Below are 23,823 nucleotides of genomic sequence, written 5' to 3' on the forward strand. Positions count from 1 at the left end.
GCACCTCTCTCTCCCTGTGTCTGTCCGCAGCGTGTGTGTGTGTGTGTGTGTGTGTGTGTGTGTGTGTGTGTCAGGAGGTGTGTATGTGTGTGTCAGGAGGTGTGTGTATCTGTGTGTGTGTGTGTGTGTCAGGAGGTGTGTGTATCTGGGTCTATGTGTGTCAGGAGGTGTGTATGATTGTCAGGGTGAGTGTATGTGTGTGTCAGGAGGTGTGTGTATCTGGGTCAATGTGTGTCAGGAGGTGTGTATGATTGTCAGGGTGAGTGTATGTGTGTGTCAGGAGGTGTGTGTATCTATGTGTGTGTGTCAGGAGGTGTGTATGATTGTCAGGGTGAGTGTATGTGTGTGTCAGGAGGTGTGTGTATCTGGGTCAATGTGTGTCAGGAGGTGTGTATGATTGTCAGGGTGAGTGTATGTGTGTGTCAGGAGGTGTGTGTATCTATGTGTGTGTGTCAGGAGGTGTGTATGATTGTCAGGGTGAGTGTATGTGTGTGTCAGGAGGTGTGTGTATCTGGGTCAATGTGTGTCAGGAGGTGTGTATGATTGTCAGGGTGAGTGTATGTGTGTGTCAGGAGGTGTGTGTATCTGGGTCAATGTGTGTCAGGAGGTGTGTATGATTGTCAGGGTGAGTGTATGTGTGTGTCAGGAGGTGTGTGTATCTATGTGTGTGTGTCAGGAGGTGTGTATGATTGTCAGGGTGAGTGTATGTGTGTGTCAGGAGGTGTGTGTATCTGGGTCTATGTGTGTCAGGAGGTGTGTATGATTGTCAGGGTGAGTGTATGTGTGTGTCAGGAGGTGTGTGTATCTGTGTGTGTGTGTCAGGAGGTGTGTATGATTGTCAGGGTTTAGTGTATGTGTGTGTCAGGAGGTGTGTGTATCTGGGTCTATGTGTGTCAGGAGGTGTGTGTATCTGTGTGTGTGTGTGTCAGGAGGTGTGTGTATCTGGGTGTATATGTGTGTCAGGGTAAGTGTGTGTGTGTATATATCTGGGTGTATGTGTGTGTATATGTATGTCAGGCTGTGTGTGTATATATATATTTGGGTGTATACTGTATGTGTGTCAGGGTAAGTGTGTGTGTGTATATATCTGGGTGTATGTGTGTATATGTATGTCAGGCTGTGTGTGTATATATATATCTGGGTGTATATGTGTGTCAGGTTAAGTGTGTATATATATATCTGGGTGTATATGTGTGTCAGGGTAAGTGTGTGTGTGTATATCTGGGTGTATATGTGTGTCAGGGTAAGTGTGTATATATATATCTGGGTGTATATGTGTGTCAGGGTAAGTGTGTGTGTGTGTATATCTGGGTGTATATGTGTGTCAGGGTAAGTGTGTGTGTGTGTATATCTGGGTGTATATGTGTGTCAGGGTATGTGTGTGTGTGTGTATATCTGGGTGTATATGTGTGTCAGGGTAAGTGTGTGTGTGTGTATATCTGGGTGTATATGTGTGTCAGGGTAAGTGTGTGTGTGTATATCTGGGTGTATGTGTCTGAACTGTTGCTCAGATGCTGTTTCATAAAGCAGGTTTAACTAATTCAGGATTTTCTCAAATTATCCCGATAGACTTCACCTTACAGCTGCGTTCAGGTTAACTCAGGCTTCAGTTATCCGGTTAAAGTCCAGTTAGAGGGTTCAGGCGACAAGCGCCGAGTCCTCCAGCCTGGCGACGGGAACAGTCTGCACCCGGGACCAGGAACTACAGCTCCTGAAGGAAGCGCTGTGATAGAGAGGAGCTGTACCCTGGTACCCTGGAGCTCTGCAAGAGCCAGAGAAGAGGCCTGCCAAAGGTTCGCAGATCAATTCAACCCGGAGCTGAACGGTGATCCAATGACGTGTCTCCAGACAAACGCAGGCACGTGTGGCAGTAGGATGGCTCTGAAGTGGAGCTCCTCCTGATGCTGGAGGGCTTCACACTTGTACAATATTGTCTCGATGTGTTTCCGGTTGTGTGTGCAGTCCAGAGAGTGTATCACATCAGGAAATTGCTGTAAGAAATGTTTAGATCACAGTGCAGAGCTACAGAAAACAGAACTACATTCGCAGTGGATGGAATTCGATATGAGAACATTGCCAGCTAGTTCATGAAACCCCTGCTTGATGGTGTTCACTAATGTACAGCCAGGAAACCTTCTGGACCGTCTCAGTGCAAACACCACTGAAGCACTGTGCTCAGCCCGACCAGCAGTTTGAGTTTCTGCTCACTCTGAGCTGCAACAAGCAGTATTAACAGTGTGCGGGTTTTAGAGATCATGAATGTAAGGTTTACTCTGCTGAAACGGTGAAAGGCCATCTCTAAATCTCAGCGGCAATAACACCCTGCAGACTGCTGTCAACGTGTTTGGCAAAGTTATCCAGTTAACTGAGTCATCTGGCTTTGTGAGATCTCCCTCTGTAATGTGTGTACAACCCACACCCACACATACAATACAACCCACCGTCTTCACCGAGTCAAGACCCCAGTCCCAATCAAAGCCCAATCAGTCGTCAATACGCTGGATTCTGAACACAACTGCAGAGACAGCTGCAATAAATAAAAACTCAGAAGAAGAGTCAAGGGTCTGGGGTGTGTTTATACCCACACACACGATTGTGATGGAGAAAAGGCAGAGCCATCGGTTAGCGCGCAGTACTGATATAACAGCACAGAGCAGAGCAATGCGAGGTTGTGAGTTCGTGCCTCACCTGGAGCAGGTCTTTTGGGGTGGCGCTCTGTGGCTCAGGATCTGTCTCTGTGGCTGGAGGGTTGCCGGTTCAAATCCTGCGGCCGGCAGAGGAATCCTACTCCGTTGGCCCCTGAGCGAGGCCCTTAACCCCCACTGCTCCAGGGGCGCTGTATAAATATCTGACCCTGCACTCTGACCCCCAGCTTCTCTCCCTATCTGTGTGTCTCATGGAGAGCAGGCTGGGGTCTGCGAAAAGACAAATTCCTAATACAAGAAATTGTATATGGCCAATAAAGTGATCTTCGTCTTAATCAAGAAAGCTGAAATTGAAAACGAGGGAGGCCCCTGTCACATGACGAGGGTACACGGCTTCAGGAAGCGCGTACGTGACGTGTTTTCCGGCGATGGCGGGCGAAGATGGCGGCCGGTAGCGCTAAGGGCTCGTTTGAATCCAGGCAGTAAACACAGCGCGCGAGTGTTTGATAAGGGACCCGGGGCTCAAGACCCGCTCCCGGTGATTACTGGATCTTGGCTTCACGGGACGGCCGGTGCTCTGGAAGAAGCGAGGTCTGCCTCTGGATCCGTGTTCGCGTCTGGGTCAGTGTCTCCGGTCTCTAGACCGTGCGTGTGCTCCTCCGTCCTCGGCTCTCAGTCCGGTTTATCCGTCTTGTGCACAAGTGCAGGGCAGTGCTTCTCTGCATGTGTGCGCCAGTGCAGAGGCGTTAAGGAAACGCCGAACGTTAAAACAACAGCAGCAACAACCCACGGTAACCCGGTAACACACGGCTTGAATACGGGCGGCACAAGCAGTGAGAGGCAGCGGTGGGGCAGAGTTCAGTCCGGCAGCCTGTGGGGAGAACCTGTCTCCGAGCCTGGAGATTCGTGTCTCTCTGCTCCTATGACCCTCACCAGAGGGGAGGCGGGGCAAAGCGAGACACCAGGATGGCTGCTGTCCTTAGCGATACTCCCCGCCTTCTCGAGACCGCGAGGTGTAAACATGTCCACAACAGAGGGGAGCTGTAGCCCAGTGATGGACTGGGCTGGCCCGATCACCCCCTGCTGCCAGACCACACTGATCCCGCACGAGAGCACCTGTAGCGTGAAGCAAGGACACTGGAAGACAGGCAGGTCGTCTTGTGTCCACGCACGGGCTTGAGGGGCTTTCCTGCAGCAGACACTGGTCTCCTGTGTGGGGGTTTGTAAGGGTCTGTAGGAGCGTCTCCAGGTCCTCAAGAGCTGACTGCCCTTCTCTGTGTTTCAGGGTGAGAGAGAGACAGCGCCACCATGGGGCGAAGATCGACGTCCTCCACCAAGAGTGGGAAATTCATGAACCCCACTGACCAGGCCCGTGAGTACAGCTGTATCCACTGTAATAACGTTATACTGTCCACTGACCAGGCCCGTGAGTACAGCTGTGTCCACTGTAATAACGTTATACTGTCCACTGACCAGGCCCGTGAGTACAGCTGTGTCCACTGTAATAACGTTATACTGTCCACTGACCAGGCCCGTGAGTACAGCTGTGTCCACTGTAATAGTGTTATACTGTCCACTGACCAGGCCCCTGAGTACAGCTGTGTCCACTGTAATAGCGTTATGCTGACAGTACACTGGTATCAATGAGGCTGGGATGCGAACTGGACACTGTGGCTTATCTGACACTGTCCCTTCCTGTCCTCTGCAGGGAAGGAGGCCCGGAAGAGGGAGCTGAAAAAGGTGAGACTGTCTGGAGTGTCTGCCATTGACCCTCTCTCCTGTCTCCGTCTCCGTCTCCGTCTCTCTCTCTCTCTCTCTCTCTCTCTCTCTCTCTCTCTCTCTCTCTCTCTCTCCTCGCCCCTGTGTCTCTCTCTCTCTCTCTCTCTCTCTCTCTCTCTCTCCTCGCCCCTGTGTCTCTCTCTCTCTCTCTCTCTCTCTCTCTCTCTCCTCGCCCCTGTGTCTCTCTCTCTCTCTCCTCGCCCCTGCGTCTGTCTCTCTCTCTCTCTCTCTCTCCTCGCCCCTGCGTCTGTCTCTCTCTCTCTCTCTCCTCGCCCCTGCGTCTGTCTCTCTCTCTCTCTCTCTCTCCTCGCCCCTGTGTCTGTCTCTCTCTCTCTCTCTCTCTCTCCTCGCCCCTGTGTCTGTCTCTCTCTCTCTCTCTCCTCGCCCCTGTGAACCCCTCTCCTCTCCTCTCTCTCCAGAACAAGAAGCAGAGGATGATGGTCCGAGCAGCAGTGCTGAAGATGAAGGACCCCAGACAGATCATCAGAGACATGGAGAAACTGGATGAGATGGGTAATGAGGTGTTAATTAACTAATCCTAGTTAATCACTAACCGCCTGACACTCTCTCGTGTCACACACTGTATTATTATTATTATTATTATTATTATTATTATTATTGAGAGACAGGCTCACTGTCTGTTCCTCAGGCTGGGACAGGAGATCGCACACTGTATTATTATTATTGAGAGACAGGCTCACTGTCTGTTCCTCAGGCTGGGACAGGAGATCACACACTGTATTATTATTATTGAGAGACAGGCTCACTGTCTGTTCCTCAGGCTGGGACAGGAGATCGCACACTGTATTATTATTATTGAGAGACAGGCTCACTGTCTGTTCCTCAGGCTGGGACAGGAGATCACACACTGTATTATTATTATTGAGAGACAGGCTCACTGTCTGTTCCTCAGGCTGGGACAGGAGATCACACACTGTATTATTATTATTGAGAGACGGGCTCACTGTCTGTTCCTCAGGCTGGGACAGGAGGTCACACACTGTATTATTATTATTGAGAGACGGGCTCACTGTCTGTTCCTCAGGCTGGGACAGGAGATCACACACTGTATTATTATTATTGAGAGACGGGCTCACTGTCTGTTCCTCAGGCTGGGACAGGAGATCACACACTGTATTATTATTATTGAGAGACAGGCTCACTGTCTGTCCCTCAGGCTGGGACAGGAGATCACACACTGTATTATTATTATTGAGAGACAGGCTCACTGTCTGTTCCTCAAGCTGGGACAGGAGATCACACACTGTATTATTATTATTGAGAGACAGGCTCACTGTCTGTTCCTCAGGCTGGGACAGGAGATCACACTGTATTATTATTACTGAGAGACAGGCTCACTGTCTGTTCCTCAGGCTGGGACAGGAGATCACACACTGTATTATTATTATTGAGAGACAGGCTCACTGTCTGTTCCTCAGGCTGGGACAGGAGATCACACTGTATTATTATTATTGAGAGACAGGCTCACTGTCTGTTCCTCAGGCTGGGACAGGAGATCACACACTGTATTATTATTATTGAGAGACAGGCTCACTGTCTGTTCCTCAGGCTGGGACAGGAGATCACACACTGTATTATTATTATCGAGAGACAGACTCACTGTCTGTTCCTCAGGCTGGGACAGGAGATCACACACTGTATTATTATTATTGAGAGACAGGCTCACTGTTCCTCAGGCTGGGACAGGAGATCACACACTGTATTATTATTGTTGAGAGACAGGCTCACTGTCTGTTCCTCAGGCTGGGTCAGGAGATCACACACTGTATTATTATTATTGAGAGACAGGCTCACTGTCTGTCCCTCAGGCTGGGACAGAAGATCACACACAGACTGAATAGGAGTAAAAGTTTTGGTCGCTGTTTTTTAGGTGTAGCCAATACTTTAATACTCTTTTCTGTGTTTTTCAATAGTGGGTACTGGCCTAATTCGGCCCTGCACCCATTGTTAGGGGACCCCACACTTCACTGCCGTATAGGGCAATGGGTAGGATATTGAAATATTTGGAGCCAGATTCTTGTTGTTGGGTTGATATTGAAGAGCCTTCTTATTGCGTAGAATGCCCTGAGTGCCTTCACTCTCTCTGCCTGACCTGATCTTTCTCTGTGTGTGAGAGAGAGAGAGAGAGACCCGGTCTCCGTTTCTGTGTGTGACCCGGTCCGTCTCTCTCAGAGTTTAACCCGGTCCAGGTGCCGCTGCTGAACGAGAAGGTTCTGCGGGACAAGAGGAAGAAGCTGCGTGAGACCTTCGAGCGGATCGTGCGTCTGTACGAGAAGGAGAACCCGGACACGTACCGCGAGCTGCGCCGCCTGGAGCACGAGTACGAGACCAAGCGAGGCCAGCTGTCTCTCTACTTCGACTCTGTCAAGGTCTGTGTGTCTCAGAGTGAGGCCTGCTGTCTCTGTACTGGACTCTGTGTGTCTCAGAGCGAGGCCAGCTGTCTCTGTACTGGACTCTGTGTGTCTCAGAGTGAGGCCAGCTGTCTCTGTACTGGACTCTGTGTGTCTCAGAGCGAGGCCAGCTGTCTGTACTGGACTCTGTGTGTCTCAGAGCGAGGCCAGCTGTCTCTGTACTGGACTCTGTGTGTCTCAGAGCGAGGCCAGCTGTCTCTGTACTGGACTCTGTGTGTCTCAGAGTGAGGCCAGCTGTCTCTGTACTGGACTTTGTGTGTCTCAGAGCGAGGCCAGCTGTCTGTACTGGACTCTGTGTGTCTCAGAGCGAGGCCAGCTGTCTGTACTGGACTCTGTGTGTCTCAGAGCGAGGCCAGCTGTCTCTGTACTGGACTCTGTGTGTCTCAGAGCGAGGCCAGCTGTCTGTACTGGACTCTGTGTGTCTCAGAGCGAGGCCAGCTGTCTCTGTACTGGACTCTGTGTGTCTCAGAGCGAGGCCAGCTGTCTGTACTGGACTCTGTGTGTCTCAGAGCGAGGCCAGCTGTCTCTGTACTGGACTCTGTGTGTCTCAGAGCGAGGCCAGCTGTCTGTACTGGACTCTGTGTGTCTCGGAGCGAGGCCAGCTGTCTCTGTACTGGACTCTGTGTGTCTCAGAGCGAGGCCAGCTGTCTCTGTACTGGACTCTGTGTGTCTCAGAGCGAGGCCAGCTGTCTGTACTGGACTCTGTGTGTCTCAGAGCGAGGCCAGCTGTCTCTGTACTGGACTCTGTGTGTCTCAGAGCGAGGCCAGCTGTCTGTACTGGACTCTGTGTGTCTCGGAGCGAGGCCAGCTGTCTCTGTACTGGACTCTGTGTGTCTCAGAGTGAGGCCAGCTGTCTCTGTACTGGACTCTGTGTGTCTCAGAGCGAGGCCAGCTGTCTGTACTGGACTCTGTGTTTCTCAGAGTGAGGCCTGCTGTCTCTGTACTGGACTCTGTGTGTCTCGGAGCGAGGCCAGCTGTCTCTGTACTGGACTCTGTGTGTCTCAGAGTGAGGCCAGCTGTCTCTGTACTGGACTCTGTGTGTCTCAGAGTGAGGCCAGCTGTCTGTACTGGACTCTGTGTGTCTCAGAGCGAGGCCTGCTGTCTCTGTACTGGACTCTGTGTGTCTCAGAGCGAGGCCAGCTGTCTCTGTACTGGACTCTGTGTGTCTCAGAGCGAGGCCAGCTGTCTCTGTACTGGACTCTGTGTGTCTCAGAGCGAGGCCAGCTGTCTGTACTGGACTCTGTGTGTCTCAGAGCGAGGCCAGCTGTCTCTGTACTGGACTCTGTGTGTCTCAGAGCGAGGCCAGCTGTCTCTGTACTGGACTCTGTGTGTCTCAGAGCGAGGCCAGCTGTCTGTACTGGACTCTGTGTTTCTCAGAGCGAGGCCAGCTGTCTCTGTACTGGACTCTGTGTTTCTCAGAGTGAGGCCAGCTGTCTCTGTACTGGACTCTGTGTGTCTCAGAGCGAGGCCAGCTGTCTGTACTGGACTCTGTGTGTCTCAGAGCGAGGCCAGCTGTCTCTGTACTGGACTCTGTGTGTCTCAGAGCGAGGCCAGCTGTCTCTGTACTGGACTCTGTGTGTCTCGGAGCGAGGCCAGCTGTCTGTACTGGACTCTGTGTGTCTCAGAGCGAGGCCAGCTGTCTCTGTACTGGACTCTGTGTGTCTCAGAGTGAGGCCAGCTGTCTGTACTGGACTCTGTGTGTCTCAGAGCGAGGCCAGCTGTCTCTGTACTGGACTCTGTGTGTCTCAGAGCGAGGCCAGCTGTCTCTGTACTGGACTCTGTGTGTCTCAGAGCGAGGCCAGCTGTCTCTGTACTGGACTCTGTGTGTCTCAGAGCGAGGCCAGCTGTCTGTACTGGACTCTGTGTTTCTCAGAGTGAGGCCAGCTGTCTCTGTACTGGACTCTGTGTGTCTCAGAGCGAGGCCTGCTGTCTCTGTACTGGACTCTGTGTGTCTCAGAGCGAGGCCTGCTGTCTCTGTACTGGACTCTGTGTGTCTCAGAGCGAGGCCTGCTGTCTCTGTACTGGACTCTGTGTGTCTCAGAGCGAGGCCAGCTGTCTGTACTGGACTCTGTGTGTCTCAGAGCGAGGCCAGCTGTCTGTACTGGACTCTGTGTGTCTCAGAGCGAGGCCTGCTGTCTCTGTACTGGACTCTGTGTGTCTCAGAGCGAGGCCAGCTGTCTCTGTACTGGACTCTGTGTGTCTCAGAGCGAGGCCAGCTGTCTGTACTGGACTCTGTGTTTCTCAGAGCGAGGCCAGCTGTCTCTGTACTGGACTCTGTGTGTCTCAGAGCGAGGCCAGCTGTCTGTACTGGACTCTGTGTTTCTCAGAGTGAGGCCAGCTGTCCCTGTACTGGACTCTGTGTGTCTCAGAGCGACGCCAGCTGTCTGTACTGGACTCCAGCTCTGTGTGTCCATTACTGACACTGGACAACGGGAGACACGACCACGTTCCTCACACTCATGTCCCCTGCTGCTCCTGTCTCTGTCCCAGAATGCCGAGCTGGTGGAGGTGGACAGTATTCCTCTGCCAGACATGCCTCACGCCCCCTCCAGCATCCTGATCCAGGACATCCCCCTGCCGGGAGCCCAGCCGCCCTCCATCCTGAAGAAGACCTCGGCGTACGGGTCAGTGTGGCCCGCCGGCGCGCCGCCACCGCGGGTGCGTGTGCTCGCCACGGGGGAGGCGTGCATGCGTGCGCGTTGACCTGCGTCTCTTCGTCTCTTAGGAAGGGCTTTGTGTCGCTGTCGACCCCCACGTCCATACAGGGCGTCCCGCGCCTGCCTCCTGGCCGCAAGCCCCCTGGCCCGCCCCCCGGGCAGCCCCCCCCCCACCTGGTGCAGCTGTACTCGCGGAGAGGAGGGGTCCTGCCCCCGGCCACCTACAGGAGGGAGGAGGACAGCACAGCCTACGACCCCGAGACAGGTACTGTGTATTAACCCCTCTCTCTCTCTCTCTCTCAGTGCAGTGTCAGTGTACAGTAGTGTGCAGGAGTGTGTGTATTAACCCCTCTCTCTCTCTCTCAGTGCAGTGTCAGTGTACAGTAGTGTGCAGGAGGAGTGTGTCTATTAACCCCTCTCTCTCTCAGTGCAGTGTCAGTGTACAGTAGTGTGCAGGAGGAGTGTGTGTATTAACCCCCCTCTCTCTCAGTGCAGTGTCAGTGTACAGTAGTGTGCAGGAGGAGTGTGTGTATTAACCCCTCTCTCTCTCTCAGTGCAGTGTCAGTGTACAGTAGTGTGCAGGAGGAGTGTGTGTATTAACCCCTCTCTCTCTCAGTGCAGTGTCAGTGTACAGTAGTGTGCAGGAGGAGTGTGTGTATTAACCCCTCTCTCTCTCAGTGCAGTGTCAGTGTACAGTAGTGTGCAGGAGGAGTGTGTGTATTAACCCTCTCTCTCTCTCAGTGCAGTGTCAGTGTACAGTAGTGTGCAGGAGGAGTGTGTATATTAACCCCTCTCAGTGCAGTGTCAGTGTACAGTAGTGTGCAGGAGGAGTGTGTGTATTAACCCCTCTCTCTCAGTGCAGTGTCAGTGTACAGTAGTGTGCAGGAGGAGTGTGTGTATTAACCCCTCTCTCTCTCAGTGCAGTGTCAGTGTACAGTAGTGTGCAGGAGGAGTGTGTGTATTAACCCCTCTCTCTCTCGGTGCAGTGTCAGTGTACAGTAGTGTGCAGGAGGAGTGTGTGTATTAGCCCCTCTCTCTCTCAGTGCAGTGTCAGTGTACAGTAGTGTGCAGGAGGAGTGTGTGTATTAACCCCTCTCTCTCTCAGTGCAGTGTCAGTGTACAGTAGTGTGCAGGAGCAGTGTGTGTATTAACCCCTCTCTCTCAGTGCAGTGTCAGTGTACAGTAGTGTGCAGGAGCAGTGTGTGTATTAACCCCTCTCTCAGTGCAGTGTCAGTGTACAGTAGTGTGCAGGAGCAGTGTGTGTATTAACCCCTCTCTCTCTCTGACAGTTACAGATCTGGGGGAGCTCCACTCGGAAGGTGGAGGCGCCCTGGACGTTGGTGGTCTCGGGGGCCGGGGAGGGGACAGCCAGAGCGACTCGGACGATGACGGAGACGAGGAGGAGGACAGCGAGGAGGATGAGGAGGGGGAGGAGAGGGACGAGGACATGGAGGAAGAGCACGTGATGGAGCCGCACCCCGAGGACGAGAGGGAGCGTGAGAGGCAGAGGGAGGAGGAGCGGGAAAGACAGGGCCAGGTGGAGAGGCAGACAGGTGCGACCGCGCTCTGCTCTGGGGGCGCGGAGAGTCTCTGAAATCTGGGGGCACCTGAAAGTGCTGACACCCCGTCTGTGAGCTCTGGGGGTACAGCGAGTCCCCACACCCTGTCTGTGAGCTCTGGCGGTACAGCGAGTCCAGACGCCCTGTCTGTGAGCTCTGGGGGTACAGCGAGTCACAATGCCCTGTCTGTGAGCTCTGGGGGTACAACGAGTCCAGACGCCCTTTCTCTGTGCTCTGGGGGTACAGCGAGTCCCCACACCCCGTCTGTGAGCTCTGGGGGTACAGCGAGTCACAATGCCCTGTCTGTGAGCTCTGGGGGTACAGCGAGTCCAGACGCCCTTTCTCTGTGCTCTGGGGGTACAGCGAGTCCCCACACCCTGTCTGTGAGCTCTGGCGGTACAGCGAGTCACGACGCCCTGTCTGTGAGCTCAGGGGGTACGGCGAGTCCTGATGCCCTGTCTGTGAGCTCTAGGGGTACAGCGAGTCCCCACACCCTGTCTGTGAGCTCAAGGGGTACGGCGAGTCCTGATGCCCTGTCTGTGAGCTCTAGGGGTACGGCGAGTCCTGACGCCCTGTCTCTGTGCTCTCAGGGCGCAGTGTGCGGTTTGCCGATGAGAAGCCGCGCCGGGAGAGGGCGAGGAGGGTTGTGAAGAAGACGAAGGCCATCACTCCCTTGCAGGCCATGATGCTCAGGATGGCAGGTAAGAGCTGCAGCCCCCCTCCCTGTGCAGCGCCCCCTGCTGGTCCCCAGCGCCGGTGCCCTCCGTCACGAGCCACTGTCTCCTCTCTCTGCAGGCCAGTCGGTGCCGGAGGAGGAGGAGGAGGAGGAGGAAGAGGAGGAGCCGGAGTACTCGGACGATTCGGACGACTCGGAGCGCGAGGAGAGGACACTGTCCGAGGCGCAGGTCCCGCCCCCGCTGGCCCAGCAGCGCCCGCCTCCCCTGGCTGCTCCAATCATCTCGCAGCAGCCCCAGCAGGCCCTCCCTCACATGCAGGCTCCGCCAATGACGGGGCCCCCTCCGCTGGGCCCGCCCCCGGCCCCGCCCATGCGCCCCCCGGGCCCTCCCACCGGCCCGCCCCCGGGCCCGCCTCCAGGTGAGTGACGGGGAGCTCAGCTGCTGCCAGCTTGCGGGGCATCCTTCGTCAATGACACCCCTCTCTCTGTCTCCAGGGGCGCCGCCCTTCCTGCGCCCCCCAGGCATGCCCGGCATCAGAGGGCCGATGCCCCGGCTCCTGCCCCCGGGGCCGCCCCCAGGCCGCCCGCCTGGCCCGCCGCCCGGACCCCCTCCAGGCCTGCCGCCCGGCCCCCCGCCTCGGGGCCCCCCGCCCAGGCTGCCCCCGCCGGCCCCACCAGGTGAGCCCCGAGTCTGCTGCTCTGTGTGTGTGTGTGTCGGTGCACACGTGTGACCGGAGGACTGATGGGACTCTCTCTCTCTCTCTCTCTCTCTCTCTCTCTCTCTCTCTCTCACAGGAATGCCACCGCCCCCCCCTCGCCCAGGACTGGCCCGCCCACTGGGGCCCCCCCCGGCCATGTTCCCCCCTCCCATCAACCCCAATGTGCTCAGCGCCCCCCCCAGCCTGATCCAGCGGCAGCAGAAGCCGGGCGACAGCGCGGCCGGCGCCCCCCCCGCTGGCGCCGCCCCGCTGCCCCCCCCTCCGTCCCTGCCGCTGCCCCTGCGGCTGCCCCCCCCGCCGGGCACGCCGGGCAGCGCGCCCCCGCACCACGCCCCCACCATCGAGAAGCGGGCCAGCCTGACGGCGGCGGGCGCGGGCGGCGGACCCGCCGGCGCCACCATCTCCGCCAAGCCGCAGATCACCAACCCCAAGGCCGAGGTCACGCGCTTCGTGCCCACCGCGCTGCGCGTGCGCCGCGAGCGGCAGGGCGCCGGGCTGGCGGGCGGCGCCGGCCGGAGGGCCGAGGAGGAGCACAAGCCGCCCGCGCCCTCCGCCGCGCCCGCTGGCATCCCGCTGCCCTCCATCCAGACGAAAGACCAGGTGTACGAGGCCTTCATGAGGGAGATGGAGGGGCTGCTGTAGGGCTGCTGGGAAGGGGGAGTACTGGGGGCTACGGGGGGGGGGGGGGTCCAGATGTTTGTTTTATTTTATAATGACTAGCTGTAGCAGCGTGAGAGAGAGTTTGCCGAGAATGAAAAGTGTTGTTTAAAGCTGTAAAAGCAGTGAAATAAAGTGCTCGCTGTGTAAGTCTCGGTTTGCCGTGTGTGTGCGTGTGTGCGTGCGCGCGCTGTGGGGGAGAGACAGGCGAGCGGGAGAGTCGAACCCGCGCAGTGTGCCTGAGCTGTGGTGTGGTGCGGGAGCCCAGGAGCCGGACAGCGTGACCTCGGAATGGCTCGTCATGGTCAGAGAAGTGGTGGCAGTGCTACCCAGGAGTCCTCAGTCCCTGCCTGCAGCCCGCTGGAGTCAGAGGGCAGGGGACAGAGAGACAGACAGCTCGTTTCTCCCACAGCAGTCAGGGGACAGAGACAGACGGCTCTTTCTCCCACAGCAGTCGGGGGACAGAGAGACAGACGGCTCTTTCTCCCACAGCAGTCGGGGGACAGAGAGACAGACGGCTCGTTTCTCCCACAGCAGTCGGGGGACAGAGACAGACGGCTCGTTTCTCCCACAGCAGTCGGGGGACAGAGACAGACGGCTCTTTCTCCCACAGCAGTCGGGGGACAGAGAGACAGACGGCTCTTTCTCCCACAGCAGTCGGGGGACAGAGAGACAGACGGCTCGTTTCTCCCACAGCAGTCGGGGGACAGAGACAGACGGCTCTTTCTCCCACAGCAGTCGGGGGACAGAGAGACAGACGGCTCTTTCTCCCACAGCGGTCGGGGAACAGAGAGACAGACGGCTCTTTCTCCCACAGCGGTCGGGGGACAGAGAGACAGACGGCTCTTTCTCCCACAGCAGTCGGGGGACAGAGAGACAGACGGCTCATTTCTCCCACAGCAGTCAGGGGACAGAAACAGACGGCTCGTTTCTCCCACAGCAGTCAGGGGACAGAGAGACAGACGGCTCTTTCTCCCACAGCAGTCAGGGGACAGAGAGACAGACGGCTCTTTCTCCCACAGCGGTCAGGGGACAGAGAGACAGACAGGTTCCTGCAGGTTAGGGCTGTGGGGGGCTGCTCTGGGGTTCAGTGTGACTGACTCCTCACTCCTCTGCTCTTACGCCTGCTGCCTGGTGTCTCCATTCCTCAGGGGTCGGGTCTCACGAACTCGGGGACAGTGAGGGAGAACACGCAAACTCCACAGTCGAACCCAGGTGCCCTGAGCGTGCGTGCGCACTGGCGAAGAACAGATGGGTTTCTGGGAGCAGCTCTCCAGACGAGCCAGCCAGGATCAGGGATCAGAATCGGGGAGCTCTAGAGCTACAGGTCTGGACCCCTCTCGCATGGGGGGCACCTGGGGAAAGCCCCCCACGGGGACATGACGAAGGCCGGCCCTGCTCAGCGGTTTTGAAATATTTCGTATTTTGGGTGTTTGAGTGTATAACGGAGCTGCAACAGCTCGGCTTGTGATGAAACGCAGTCGCTGCTGGTGACGAGGCTGGACGTCTAACCGGTCGAGAAGAAACTACACTACACAGAATCCAGCACGAGCTGGAGGTCAATGTTCAACGCGACAGCGTGTATGCCGGAAGTGAACTACAGCTCCCAGTGGACACAGCGGAAGCCGGGGGATATCCCATCAGCCGCTGCGCGTTCCTCCACACACTCGGCACGCTGGATGTCTAGCATGGCGGACGCGCTGGAGGGAGAGAGGGCAGAGGCTACAGAAACAGCGACGGAGAGCGGCGAGGATGGAGGAGCGGAGGAGACGGAGGCGCCGAAGAGCTTCAAGGATCTGGTGAGAAGCCGCTGGAGCCCCCGGATAGCTGCCGGCCCGATACCGGGACAGGGCGCTGCTCGCAGCGGGGGGTAACGGAAAGAGCTGTCTGTTTGATATTGGGGTCCCCTCCAGGTGCCCCTGCTTAACAGACAGGCCGCACTGCCAACTGCATGTTGGTCAGTGGTGTGCACTGGCCTCAGTGGGTCCTGCATGTGTTGTTGGGAGGTGTTTTTCTCTGCACATGGAGGATGTTTTACAGAACTCTGTGCGGGGCTTCTATGGGCGTCAGATGAGTCAGATGAGCTGATAGTCAGTCCGAGGTTCTGTATGTGTAGCTGGCTGTGTGCCCAGTGTGTTGCTGTTCAGTGTGAAGTGGTACCTGTTTCCCTGAGGTCTGGCTTTTTTCTGGAAAAACTGGACTCTGGTCTTGTCCAGATGGGCTGGCAGTGCCCAGGTCTGACAGTGCTGCTCCAGCAGTGCCAGGCTCTGCTGCTGACCCTGTTCTGGGTCCAGATGGGCTGGCAGTGCCCAGGTCTGACAGTGCTGCTCCAGCAGTGCCAGGCTCTGCTGCTGACCCTGTTCTGGGTCCAGATGGGCTGGCAGTGCCCAGGTCTGACAGTACTGCTCCAGCAGTGCCAGGCTCTGCTGCTGACCCTGTTCTGGGTCCAGATGGGCTGGCAGTGCCCAGGTCTGACAGTGCTGCTCCAGCAGTGCCAGGCTCTGCTGCTGACCCTGTTCTGGGTCCAGATGGGCTGGCAGTGCCCAGGTCTGACAGTACTGCTCCAGCAGTGCCAGGCTCTGCTGCTGACCCTGTTCTGGGTCCAGATGGGCTGGCAGTGCCCAGGTCTGACAGTGCTGCTCCAGCAGTGCCAGGCTCTGCTGCTGACCCTGTTCTGGGTCCAGATGGGCTGGCAGTGCCCAGGTCAGACAGTACTGCTCCAGCAGTGCCAGGCTCTGTTCTGTGGGTGACAGCAGGACCAGGTCATCAGTAGAGCAGGAGCTTGATCTCTGTGTCAGGAGTGTGAGTCCAGGAGCTGCAGAGTGTGCCAGCTCTGCTGGAGAGATTGATCTCGGTCCCTCTCTCCAGGGGGTGACGGAGGTCCTGTGTGAGGCCTGTGCACAGCTGGGCTGGAGCAGCCCCACGAAGATCCAGGTGGAGGCTGTGCCTGTGGGCCTGCAGGGTAAGATCAGGGTCTGGGCTTCTCTGGGCTCCTGTTAAGCTCCCCTGTCCTGTCCTGAGCTCTCCTGCCCCGCCTCTCTCCGTCTGTCTCTCCGTCTGTCTGTCTGTCTCCTGCCCCGCGGGACTCCAGACTGACGCCCCCCCCACTCTGTCTGTCTCCTGCGCGGTGCTGTGACTCCAGGCCGGGACGTGATCGGGCTGGCAGAGACAGGCTCGGGGAAGACGGGCGCCTTCGCTCTGCCCATCCTGCAGGCGCTGCTGGCCACGCCCCAGCGGCTGCACTCCCTGGTGCTCACGCCCACACGTGAGCTGGCCTTCCAGATCGCCGAGCAGTTCGACGCCCTGGGCTCCTCCATCGGCGTCCAGACAGGTGGGGCAGTGGGGCGCCAGGGCTCACGGGGGGGGCAGTGGGGCGCCCGGCACCTGCTAACGCCAGTCTCTTTCTCCAGCGGTGATTGTTGGGGGGATCGATATGATGTCACAGGCGATGGCACTGGCTAAGAAACCACACATCATTATCGGTGAGAATGAGCTCCTTGCTACTGTCCTCCCTCTCACTCTCCTAGTGTCCAGTAGGGTCCAGTCAGTGTGTCTGTATGAACCCCTCTCTCTCTCAGTGCAGTGTTCATGTACTGGAGTGTCCAGTCAGTGTGTCTGTATGAACCCCTCTCTCTCTCAGTGCAGTGTTAATGTATTGGAGTGTCCAGTCAGTGTGTGTGTATTAACCCCTCTCTCTCTCAGTGCAGTGTTAATGTACTGGAGTGTCCAGTCAGGGTGTGTGTATTAACCCCTCTCTCTCTCAGTGCAGTGTTAATGTACTGGAGTGTCCAGTCAGTGTGTCTGTATTAACCCCTCTCTCTCTCAGTGCAGTGTTAATGTACTGGAGTGTCCAGTCAGTGTGTGTGTATTAACCCCTCTCTCTCTCAGTGCAGTGTTAATGTACTGGAGTGTCCAGTGTGTCTGTATTAACCCCCCTCTCTCTCAGCCACCCCTGGGCGTTTGATTGACCACTTGGAAAACACGAAGGGATTCTCACTCCGTGCTCTGCGCTTCCTGGTGATGGATGAGGCTGATCGCATCCTCAACATGGACTTTGAGACAGAGGTGTGAAACATCTGTACTCCATAGACAATTTACCCCCCTCTCTCTCAGTGCAGTGTCAGTGTACAGTAGTGTGCAGGAGGAGTGTGTGTATTAACCCCTCTCTCTCAGGGCAGTGTCAGTGTACAGTAGTGTGCAGGAGGAGTGTGTGTATTAACCCCTCTCTCTCAGTGCAGTGTCAGTGTACAGTAGTGTGCAGGAGGAGTGTGTGTATTAACCCCTCTCTCTCTCAGTGCAGTGTCAATGTACAGTAGTGTGCAGGAGGAGTGTGTGTATTAACCCCTCTCTCTCTCAGTGCAGTGTCAGTGTACAGTAGTGTGCAGGAGGAGTGTGTGTATTAACCCCTCTCTCTCTCAGTGCAGTGTCAGTGTGCAGGAGGAGTGTGTGTATTAACCCCTCTCTCTCTCAGTGCAGTGTCAGTGTACAGTAGTGTGCAGGAGGAGTGTGTGTATTAACCCCTCTCTCTCAGTGCAGTGTCAGTGTACAGCAGTGTGCAGGAGGAGTGTGTGTATTAACCCCTCTCTCTCTCAGTGCAGTGTCAATGTACAGTAGTGTGCAGGAGGAGTGTGTGTATTAACCCCTCTCTCTCCATGTTCAGGTTGATAAGATTCTGAAAGTTATTCCTCGAGAAAGGACAACATTCCTTTTCTCAGCCACTATGACCAAGAAGGTAGGAAAATATTTCTCCTGTCCTGGAATATCTGTCCTCTGTTTTTATTATTGTGTTTGTAGAGTAAAGATCTTGCATTTGCCTGTGAAGGGCACCGAGCTGCATCATGTAACTTCTGTGCCTGGGGGATGGGCTCTCACACTGGCCACCGGGCTGTATTCCAGGTCCAGAAGCTGCAGAGGGCGGCTCTGAAGGACCCAGTGAAGTGCGCCGTGTCCAGCAAGTACCAGACCGTGGACAAACTGCAGCAGTTCTACATCTTCATCCCAGCCAAGTACAAGGTACTGGACTGGAGTGCCCTGCTGTCTCACTGTCTGCGGGCCCGTCTCTCTGCAGGACAGTGCCCTGCTGTCTCACTGTCTGCCTGCCTGTCTGTCTACAGGACAGTGCCCTGCTGTCTCACTGTCTGCCTGCCTGTCTCTCTGCAGGACAGTGCTCTGCTGTCTCACTGTCTGCCTGCCTGTCTCTCATCCACCCTAGGAGTGACAGTGCTGTCAGTCAGACTCCCAGTGCGCAGCAGTCTGATCCTCTCCAGGGTTTACAGTGCTGTCAGTCAGACTCCCAGTGCGCAGCAGTCTGATCCACTCCAGGGTTTACAGTGCTGTCAGTCAGACTCCCAGTGCGCAGCAGTCTGATCCACTCCAGGGTTTACAGTGCTGTCAGTCAGACTCCCAGTGCACAGCGTGCTGGGCTCTCACACTGCCTGCCTGTCTCTCTGCAGGACTGTTACCTGGTGTCTGTTCTGAATGAGCTGGCCGGAAACTCCTTCATGATTTTCTGCGGCACCTGCAACGCTGCCCAGCGGGTGGCCCTGATGCTGCGGAACCTGGGCATGACTGCCATCCCCCTGCATGGCCAGATGAGCCAGGTAACCACAGCAACCGCGGGCGCATAGTCGCTGTACAGAGCAGGTCAGAATCCTGTTCCCAGCAGTCTGATCCACTCCAGGGTTTACAGTGCTGTCAGTCAGACTCCCAGTGCGCAGCAGTCTGATCCACTCCAGGTGTGACAGTGCTGTCAGTCAGACTCCCAGTGCGCAGCAGTCTGATCCACTCCAGGGTTTACAGTGCTGTCAGTCAGACTCCCAGTGCGCAGCAGTCTGATCCACTCCAGGGTTTACAGTGCTGTCAGTCAGACTCCCAGTGCGCAGCAGTCTGATCCGCTCCAGGGTTTACAGTGCTGTCAGTCAGACTCCCAGTGCGCAGCAGTCTGATCCACTCCAGGTGTGACAGTGCTGTCAGACTCCCAGTGCACAGCAGTCTGATCCACTCCAGGGTTTACAGTGCTGTCAGTCAGACTCCCAGTGCGCAGCGGTCTGATCCACTCCAGGTGTGACAGTGCAGTCAGACTCCCAGTGCGCAGCAGTCTGATCCACTCCAGGTGTGACAGTGCTGTCAGTCAGACTCCCAGTGCGCAGCAGTCTGATCCACTCCAGGTGTGACAGTGCTGTCAGTCAGACTCCCAGTGCGCAGCAGTCTGATCCGCTCCAGGGTTTACAGTGCTGTCAGTCAGACTCCCAGTGCGCAGCAGTCTGATCCGCTCCAGGTGTGACAGTGCTGTCAGTCAGACTCCCAGTGCGCAGCAGCCTGATCCACTCCAGGTGTGACAGTGCTGTCAGTCAGACTCCCAGTGCGCAGCAGTCTGATCCACTCCAGGTGTGACAGTGCTGTCAGTCAGACTCCTGGTGTCTGTGTTTCAGAACAAGCGTCTCGGTGCCCTGAACAAGTTCAAGTCGAAGTCGCGCTCTATCCTGCTGGCCACAGATGTGGCATCCCGAGGGCTAGACATCCCACACGTGGATGTGGTCATCAACTACGACATCCCCACACACTCCAAGGTACTGTCTCTATCCCCCCCAGTACCTGCCTGTCTCTCTAATACCTCTCTGTCATCGACTACGACATCCCACCCACTCCAAAGTACTGTCTGTCTCGCCCCAGTACCCCTCTCTCTCTAATACCAGTCTGATTGTCTTTCTCTGACACTCTGCCTGCAGGACTATATCCACAGGGTGGGCCGGACAGCCAGAGCAGGGCGTTCTGGGAAGTCCATCACTTTTGTCACACAGTGAGTGATCTCTGTTCCTGTTGCCCCCTGTACCCCTGTACCCTCGTTGCGTTGTCTGGCTCCGTTGGGGTCCATCGCTCTCTCTTGGCGCTGTATTAAGGCTGATGCAGTGCAGCGATTGGACCCTGTGAGTGTCAGTAGGGGTGACTGACATGTAGTCCCCGCCCCCCAGGTACGATGTGGAGCTGTTCCAGCGAATCGAGCACCTGATCGGCAAGAAGCTGCCCGCCTTCCCCACGCAGGAGGAGGAGGTGATGATGCTGGTGGAGAGAGTGAGCGAGGCGCAGAGATTCGCTCGCATTGTGAGTCACACAGGAGTGTATTAACCCCTCTCTCTCTCAGTGCAGTGTCAGTGTACAGTAGTGTGCAGGAGCAGTGTGTGTATTAACCCCTCTCTCTCTTTCAGTGCAGTGTCAGTGTACAGTAGTGTGCAGGAGGAGTGTGTGTATTAACCCCTCTCTCTCTCAGTGCAGTGTCAGTGTACAGTAGTGTGCAGGAGGAGTGTGTGTATTAACCCCTCTCTCAGTGCAGTGTCAGTGTACAGTAGTGTGCAGGAGGAGTGTGTGTATTAACCCCTCTCTCTCTCTCATTGAAGTGTCAGTGTACAGTAGTGTGCAGGAGGAGTGTGTGTATTAACCTCTCTCTCTCTCAGTGCAGTGTCAGTGTACAGTAGTGTGCAGGAGGAGTGTGTGTATTAACCCCTTTCTCTCTCAGGGCAGTGTCAGTGTACAGTAGTGTGCAGGAGGAGTGTGTGTATTAACCCCTTTCTCTCTCAGGGCAGTGTCAGTGTACAGTAGTGTGCAGGAGGAGTGTGTGTATTAACCCCTCTCTCTCTCAGTGCAGTGTCAGTGTACAGTAGTGTGCAGGAGGAGTGTGTGTATTAACCCCTCTCTCTCAGTGCAGTGTCAGTGTACAGTAGTGTGCAGGAGGAGTGTGTGTATTATCCCCTCTCTCTCAGTGCAGTGTCAGTGTACAGTAGTGTGCAGGAGGGGTGTGTGTATTAACCCCTCTCTCTCTCAGTGCAGTGTCAGTGTACAGTAGTGTGCAGGAGGAGTGTGTGTATTAACCCCTCTCTCAGTGCAGTGTCAGTGTACAGTAGTGTGCAGGAGGAGTGTGTGTATTAACCCCTCTCTCTCTCTCAGTGCAGTGTCAGTGTACAGTAGTGTGCAGGAGGAGTGTGTGTATTAACCCCTCTCTCTCTCTCAGTGCAGTGTCAGTGTACAGTAGTGTGCAGGAGGAGTGTGTGTATTAACCCCTCTCTCTCAGTGCAGTGTCAGGGTACAGTAGTGTGCAGGAGGAGTGTGTGTATTAACCCCTCTCTCTCTCTCAGTGCAGTGTCAGTGTGCAGGAGGAGTGTGTGTATTAACCCCTCTCTCTCAGTGCAGTGTCAGTGTACAGTAGTGTGCAGGAGGAGTGTGTGTATTAACCCCTCTCTCTCAGTGCAGTGTCAGTGTACAGTAGTGTGCAGGAGGAGTGTGTGTATTAACCCCTCTCTCTCAGTGCAGTGTCAGTGTACAGTAGTGTGCAGGAGGAGTGTGTGTATTAACCCCTCTCTCTCTCTCAGTGCAGTGTCAGTGTGCAGTAGTGTGCAGGAGGAGTGTGTGTATTAACCCCTCTCTCTCAGTGCAGTGTCAGTGTACAGTAGTGTGCAGGAGGAGTGTGTGTATTAACCTCTCTCTCTCTCAGTGCAGTGTCAGTGTACAGTAGTGTGCAGGAGGAGTGTGTGTATTAACCCCTCTCTCTCTCAGTGCAGTGTCAGTGTACAGTAGTGTGCAGGAGGAGTGTGTGTATTAACTCCTCTCTCTCTCAGTGCAGTGTCAGTGTACAGTAGTGTGCAGGAGGAGTGTGTGTATTAACCCCTCTCTCTCTCAGTGCAGTGTCAGTGTACAGTAGTGTGCAGGAGGAGTGTGTGTATTAACCCCCCTCTCTCTCTCAGTGCAGTGTCAGTGTACAGTAGTGTGCAGGAGGAGTGTGTGTATTAACCCCTCTCTCTCAGTGCAGTGTCAGTGTACAGTAGTGTGCAGGAGGAGTGTGTGTATTAACCCCTCTCTCTCTCAGTGCAGTGTCAGTGTACAGTAGTGTGCAGGAGGAGTGTGTGTATTAACCCCTCTCTCTCTCAGTGCAGTGTCAGTGTACAGTAGTGTGCAGGAGGAGTGTGTGTATTAACCCCTCTCTCTCTCTCAGGAGATGAAGGAGCAGGGTGAGCAGAAGAAGCGTCCGAGGGGGGGTGCGGAGGGAGAGGCCGAGGACTCGGAGCAATCCGGCGGATTCCGGAAGAAAGTGAGGGGGGGCCGTGGAGGCCGCAGGGGGCGCTAGAGAGCAGCACTCCTCCCGAAGATCAGCATGGACTCGTGCAGTCGCTCCCTCGGGGGGGGTGACGTGGACTCTGCTCGCTGTGCCAGTGAGCCCGGTTCAGTGACCGCTGGGGGGCAGCCTGGTGTTCTGGTTCTGCGGTTCCCCGGGCCCCCGGGCCCCCGGGCCGTTCCAGTGGTGGTGGGCCCCTGCGATGGGGCCACAGCTGTAACTGATCTTAGTTAATAAACTTCCCTGTCTGGCCTCTGTGAACCTTCCTGTCCGCAGGGAGTCCGGTTCGGTCCAGTCCGGTCCTCGTGAGGCTACGGGTGGCGGCTGGGCTGGGCGGGGCTGGTCTGCGTGTGTGTGTGTGTGTGTGTGTCGCTCTGTTCTCTCTGCATGCTGGCTCTGTCTTTTTATTACGTTTCCGTGAGGCATCAGGTTGGATGTTTTGGGTCAAAATGCTGCACAGATGACAGATATTCCTGCTGTGTCACTCTGATCCCTCTGGTCACTCTGGCTCTGACCCCTCTGGTCACTCTGGTCACTCTGCCCCTGACCCCTCTGGTCTCTCCGTCTGTTTTCCTTGGCTTGTACCCGAGTCACGAAGACTCGTATGCAAACAGGCTCGCCAGACTGAAGGTGTGTTATTAGTCAGTCATGCGTATCTGAACACGGGCTCAGAGGGTGCTTCACTGCGGCCGGTCGCTCGTGTTGAGCTCAGGGGGGGGGGTACCTCACTGCGGCCGGTCGCTCGTGTTGAGCTCACGGGGGGGGGCGCCTCACTGCGGCCGGTCGCTCGTGTTGAGCTCAGGGGGGGGGGTACCTCACTGCGGCCAGTCGCTCGTGTTGAGCTCACGGGGGGGGTACCTCACTGCGGCCGGTCGCTCGTGTTGAGCTCAGGGGGGGGGGTACCTCACTGCGGCCGGTCGCTCGTGTTGAGCTCAGGGGGGGGGGCGCCTCACTCGGGCCGGTTGCTCGTGTTGAGCTCAGGGGGGGGGGCGCCTCACTGCGGCCGGTCGCTCGTGTTGAGCTCACGGGGGGGGGCGCCTCACTGCGGCCGGTCGCTCGTGTTGAGCTCAGGGGGGGGGTGCCTCACTGCGGCCGGTCGCTCGTGTTGAGCTCAGGGGGGGGTACCTCACTGCGGCCGGTCGCTCGTGTTGAGCTCACGGGGGGGGTACCTCACTGCGGCCGGTCGCTCGTGTTGAGCTCAGGGGGGGGGGTACCTCACTGCGGCCGGTCGCTCGTGTTGAGCTCAGGGGGGGGGGCGCCTCACTGCGGCCGGTCGCTCGTGTTGAGCTCAGGGGGGGGGGGTGCCTCACTGCGGCCGGTCGCTCGTGTTGAGCTCAGGGGGGGGGGCGCCTCACTGCGGCCGGTCGCTCGTGTTGAGCTCACGGGGGGGGGCGCCTCACTGCGGCCGGTCGCTCGTGTTGAGCTCAGGGGGGGGGTGCCTCACTGCAGCCGGTCGCTCGTGTTGAGCTCAGGGGGGGGTACCTCACTGCGGCCGGTCGCTCGTGTTCAGCTCACGGGGGGGTTATTGCTCTGCCAAGCTGATGGGAGGGGCAGAGTGGGGCTCTGCTCGCCAGCACCCAGCCTGATGGAGATGGG

At 56.6% G+C, this 23,823-nt stretch overlaps 2 protein-coding genes across 2 annotated transcripts; both read left to right on the plus strand.

Annotated features, from left to right (window-relative positions):
* Positions 1-3,062: 3,062 nt before the first annotated feature.
* wbp11 (WW domain binding protein 11) lies at positions 3,063-13,271 on the plus strand. The gene is made up of 12 exons (XM_088930827.1): positions 3,063-3,266; positions 3,931-4,017; positions 4,354-4,385; positions 4,844-4,937; positions 6,618-6,814; positions 9,347-9,480; positions 9,582-9,778; positions 10,803-11,066; positions 11,663-11,773; positions 11,868-12,167; positions 12,244-12,426; positions 12,544-13,271. Exons 2-12 carry the CDS (start codon positions 3,954-3,956, stop codon positions 13,107-13,109), a joined length of 2,142 nt encoding a protein of 713 aa, XP_088786953.1. The 5' UTR covers positions 3,063-3,266; positions 3,931-3,953; the 3' UTR covers positions 13,110-13,271.
* An 806-nt stretch (positions 13,272-14,077) lies between these two features.
* On the plus strand, positions 14,078-22,485 carry ddx47 (DEAD-box helicase 47). Its single transcript, XM_088930852.1, has 12 exons — positions 14,078-14,923; positions 15,993-16,086; positions 16,267-16,455; positions 16,535-16,606; positions 17,071-17,189; positions 17,785-17,856; positions 18,021-18,137; positions 18,578-18,724; positions 19,556-19,693; positions 19,853-19,923; positions 20,096-20,225; positions 22,108-22,485. The coding sequence occupies exons 1-12, from the start codon at positions 14,687-14,689 to the stop codon at positions 22,237-22,239; spliced, it is 1,518 nt and encodes a 505-aa protein (XP_088786978.1). The 5' UTR covers positions 14,078-14,686; the 3' UTR covers positions 22,240-22,485.
* Positions 22,486-23,823: the final 1,338 nt, after the last annotated feature.

The sequence above is a fragment of the Atractosteus spatula genome, chromosome 13 (genome assembly GCF_055471065.1).
Source record: "Atractosteus spatula isolate fAtrSpa1 chromosome 13, fAtrSpa1.hap1, whole genome shotgun sequence".
Lineage (NCBI taxonomy): Eukaryota > Metazoa > Chordata > Actinopteri > Semionotiformes > Lepisosteidae > Atractosteus > Atractosteus spatula.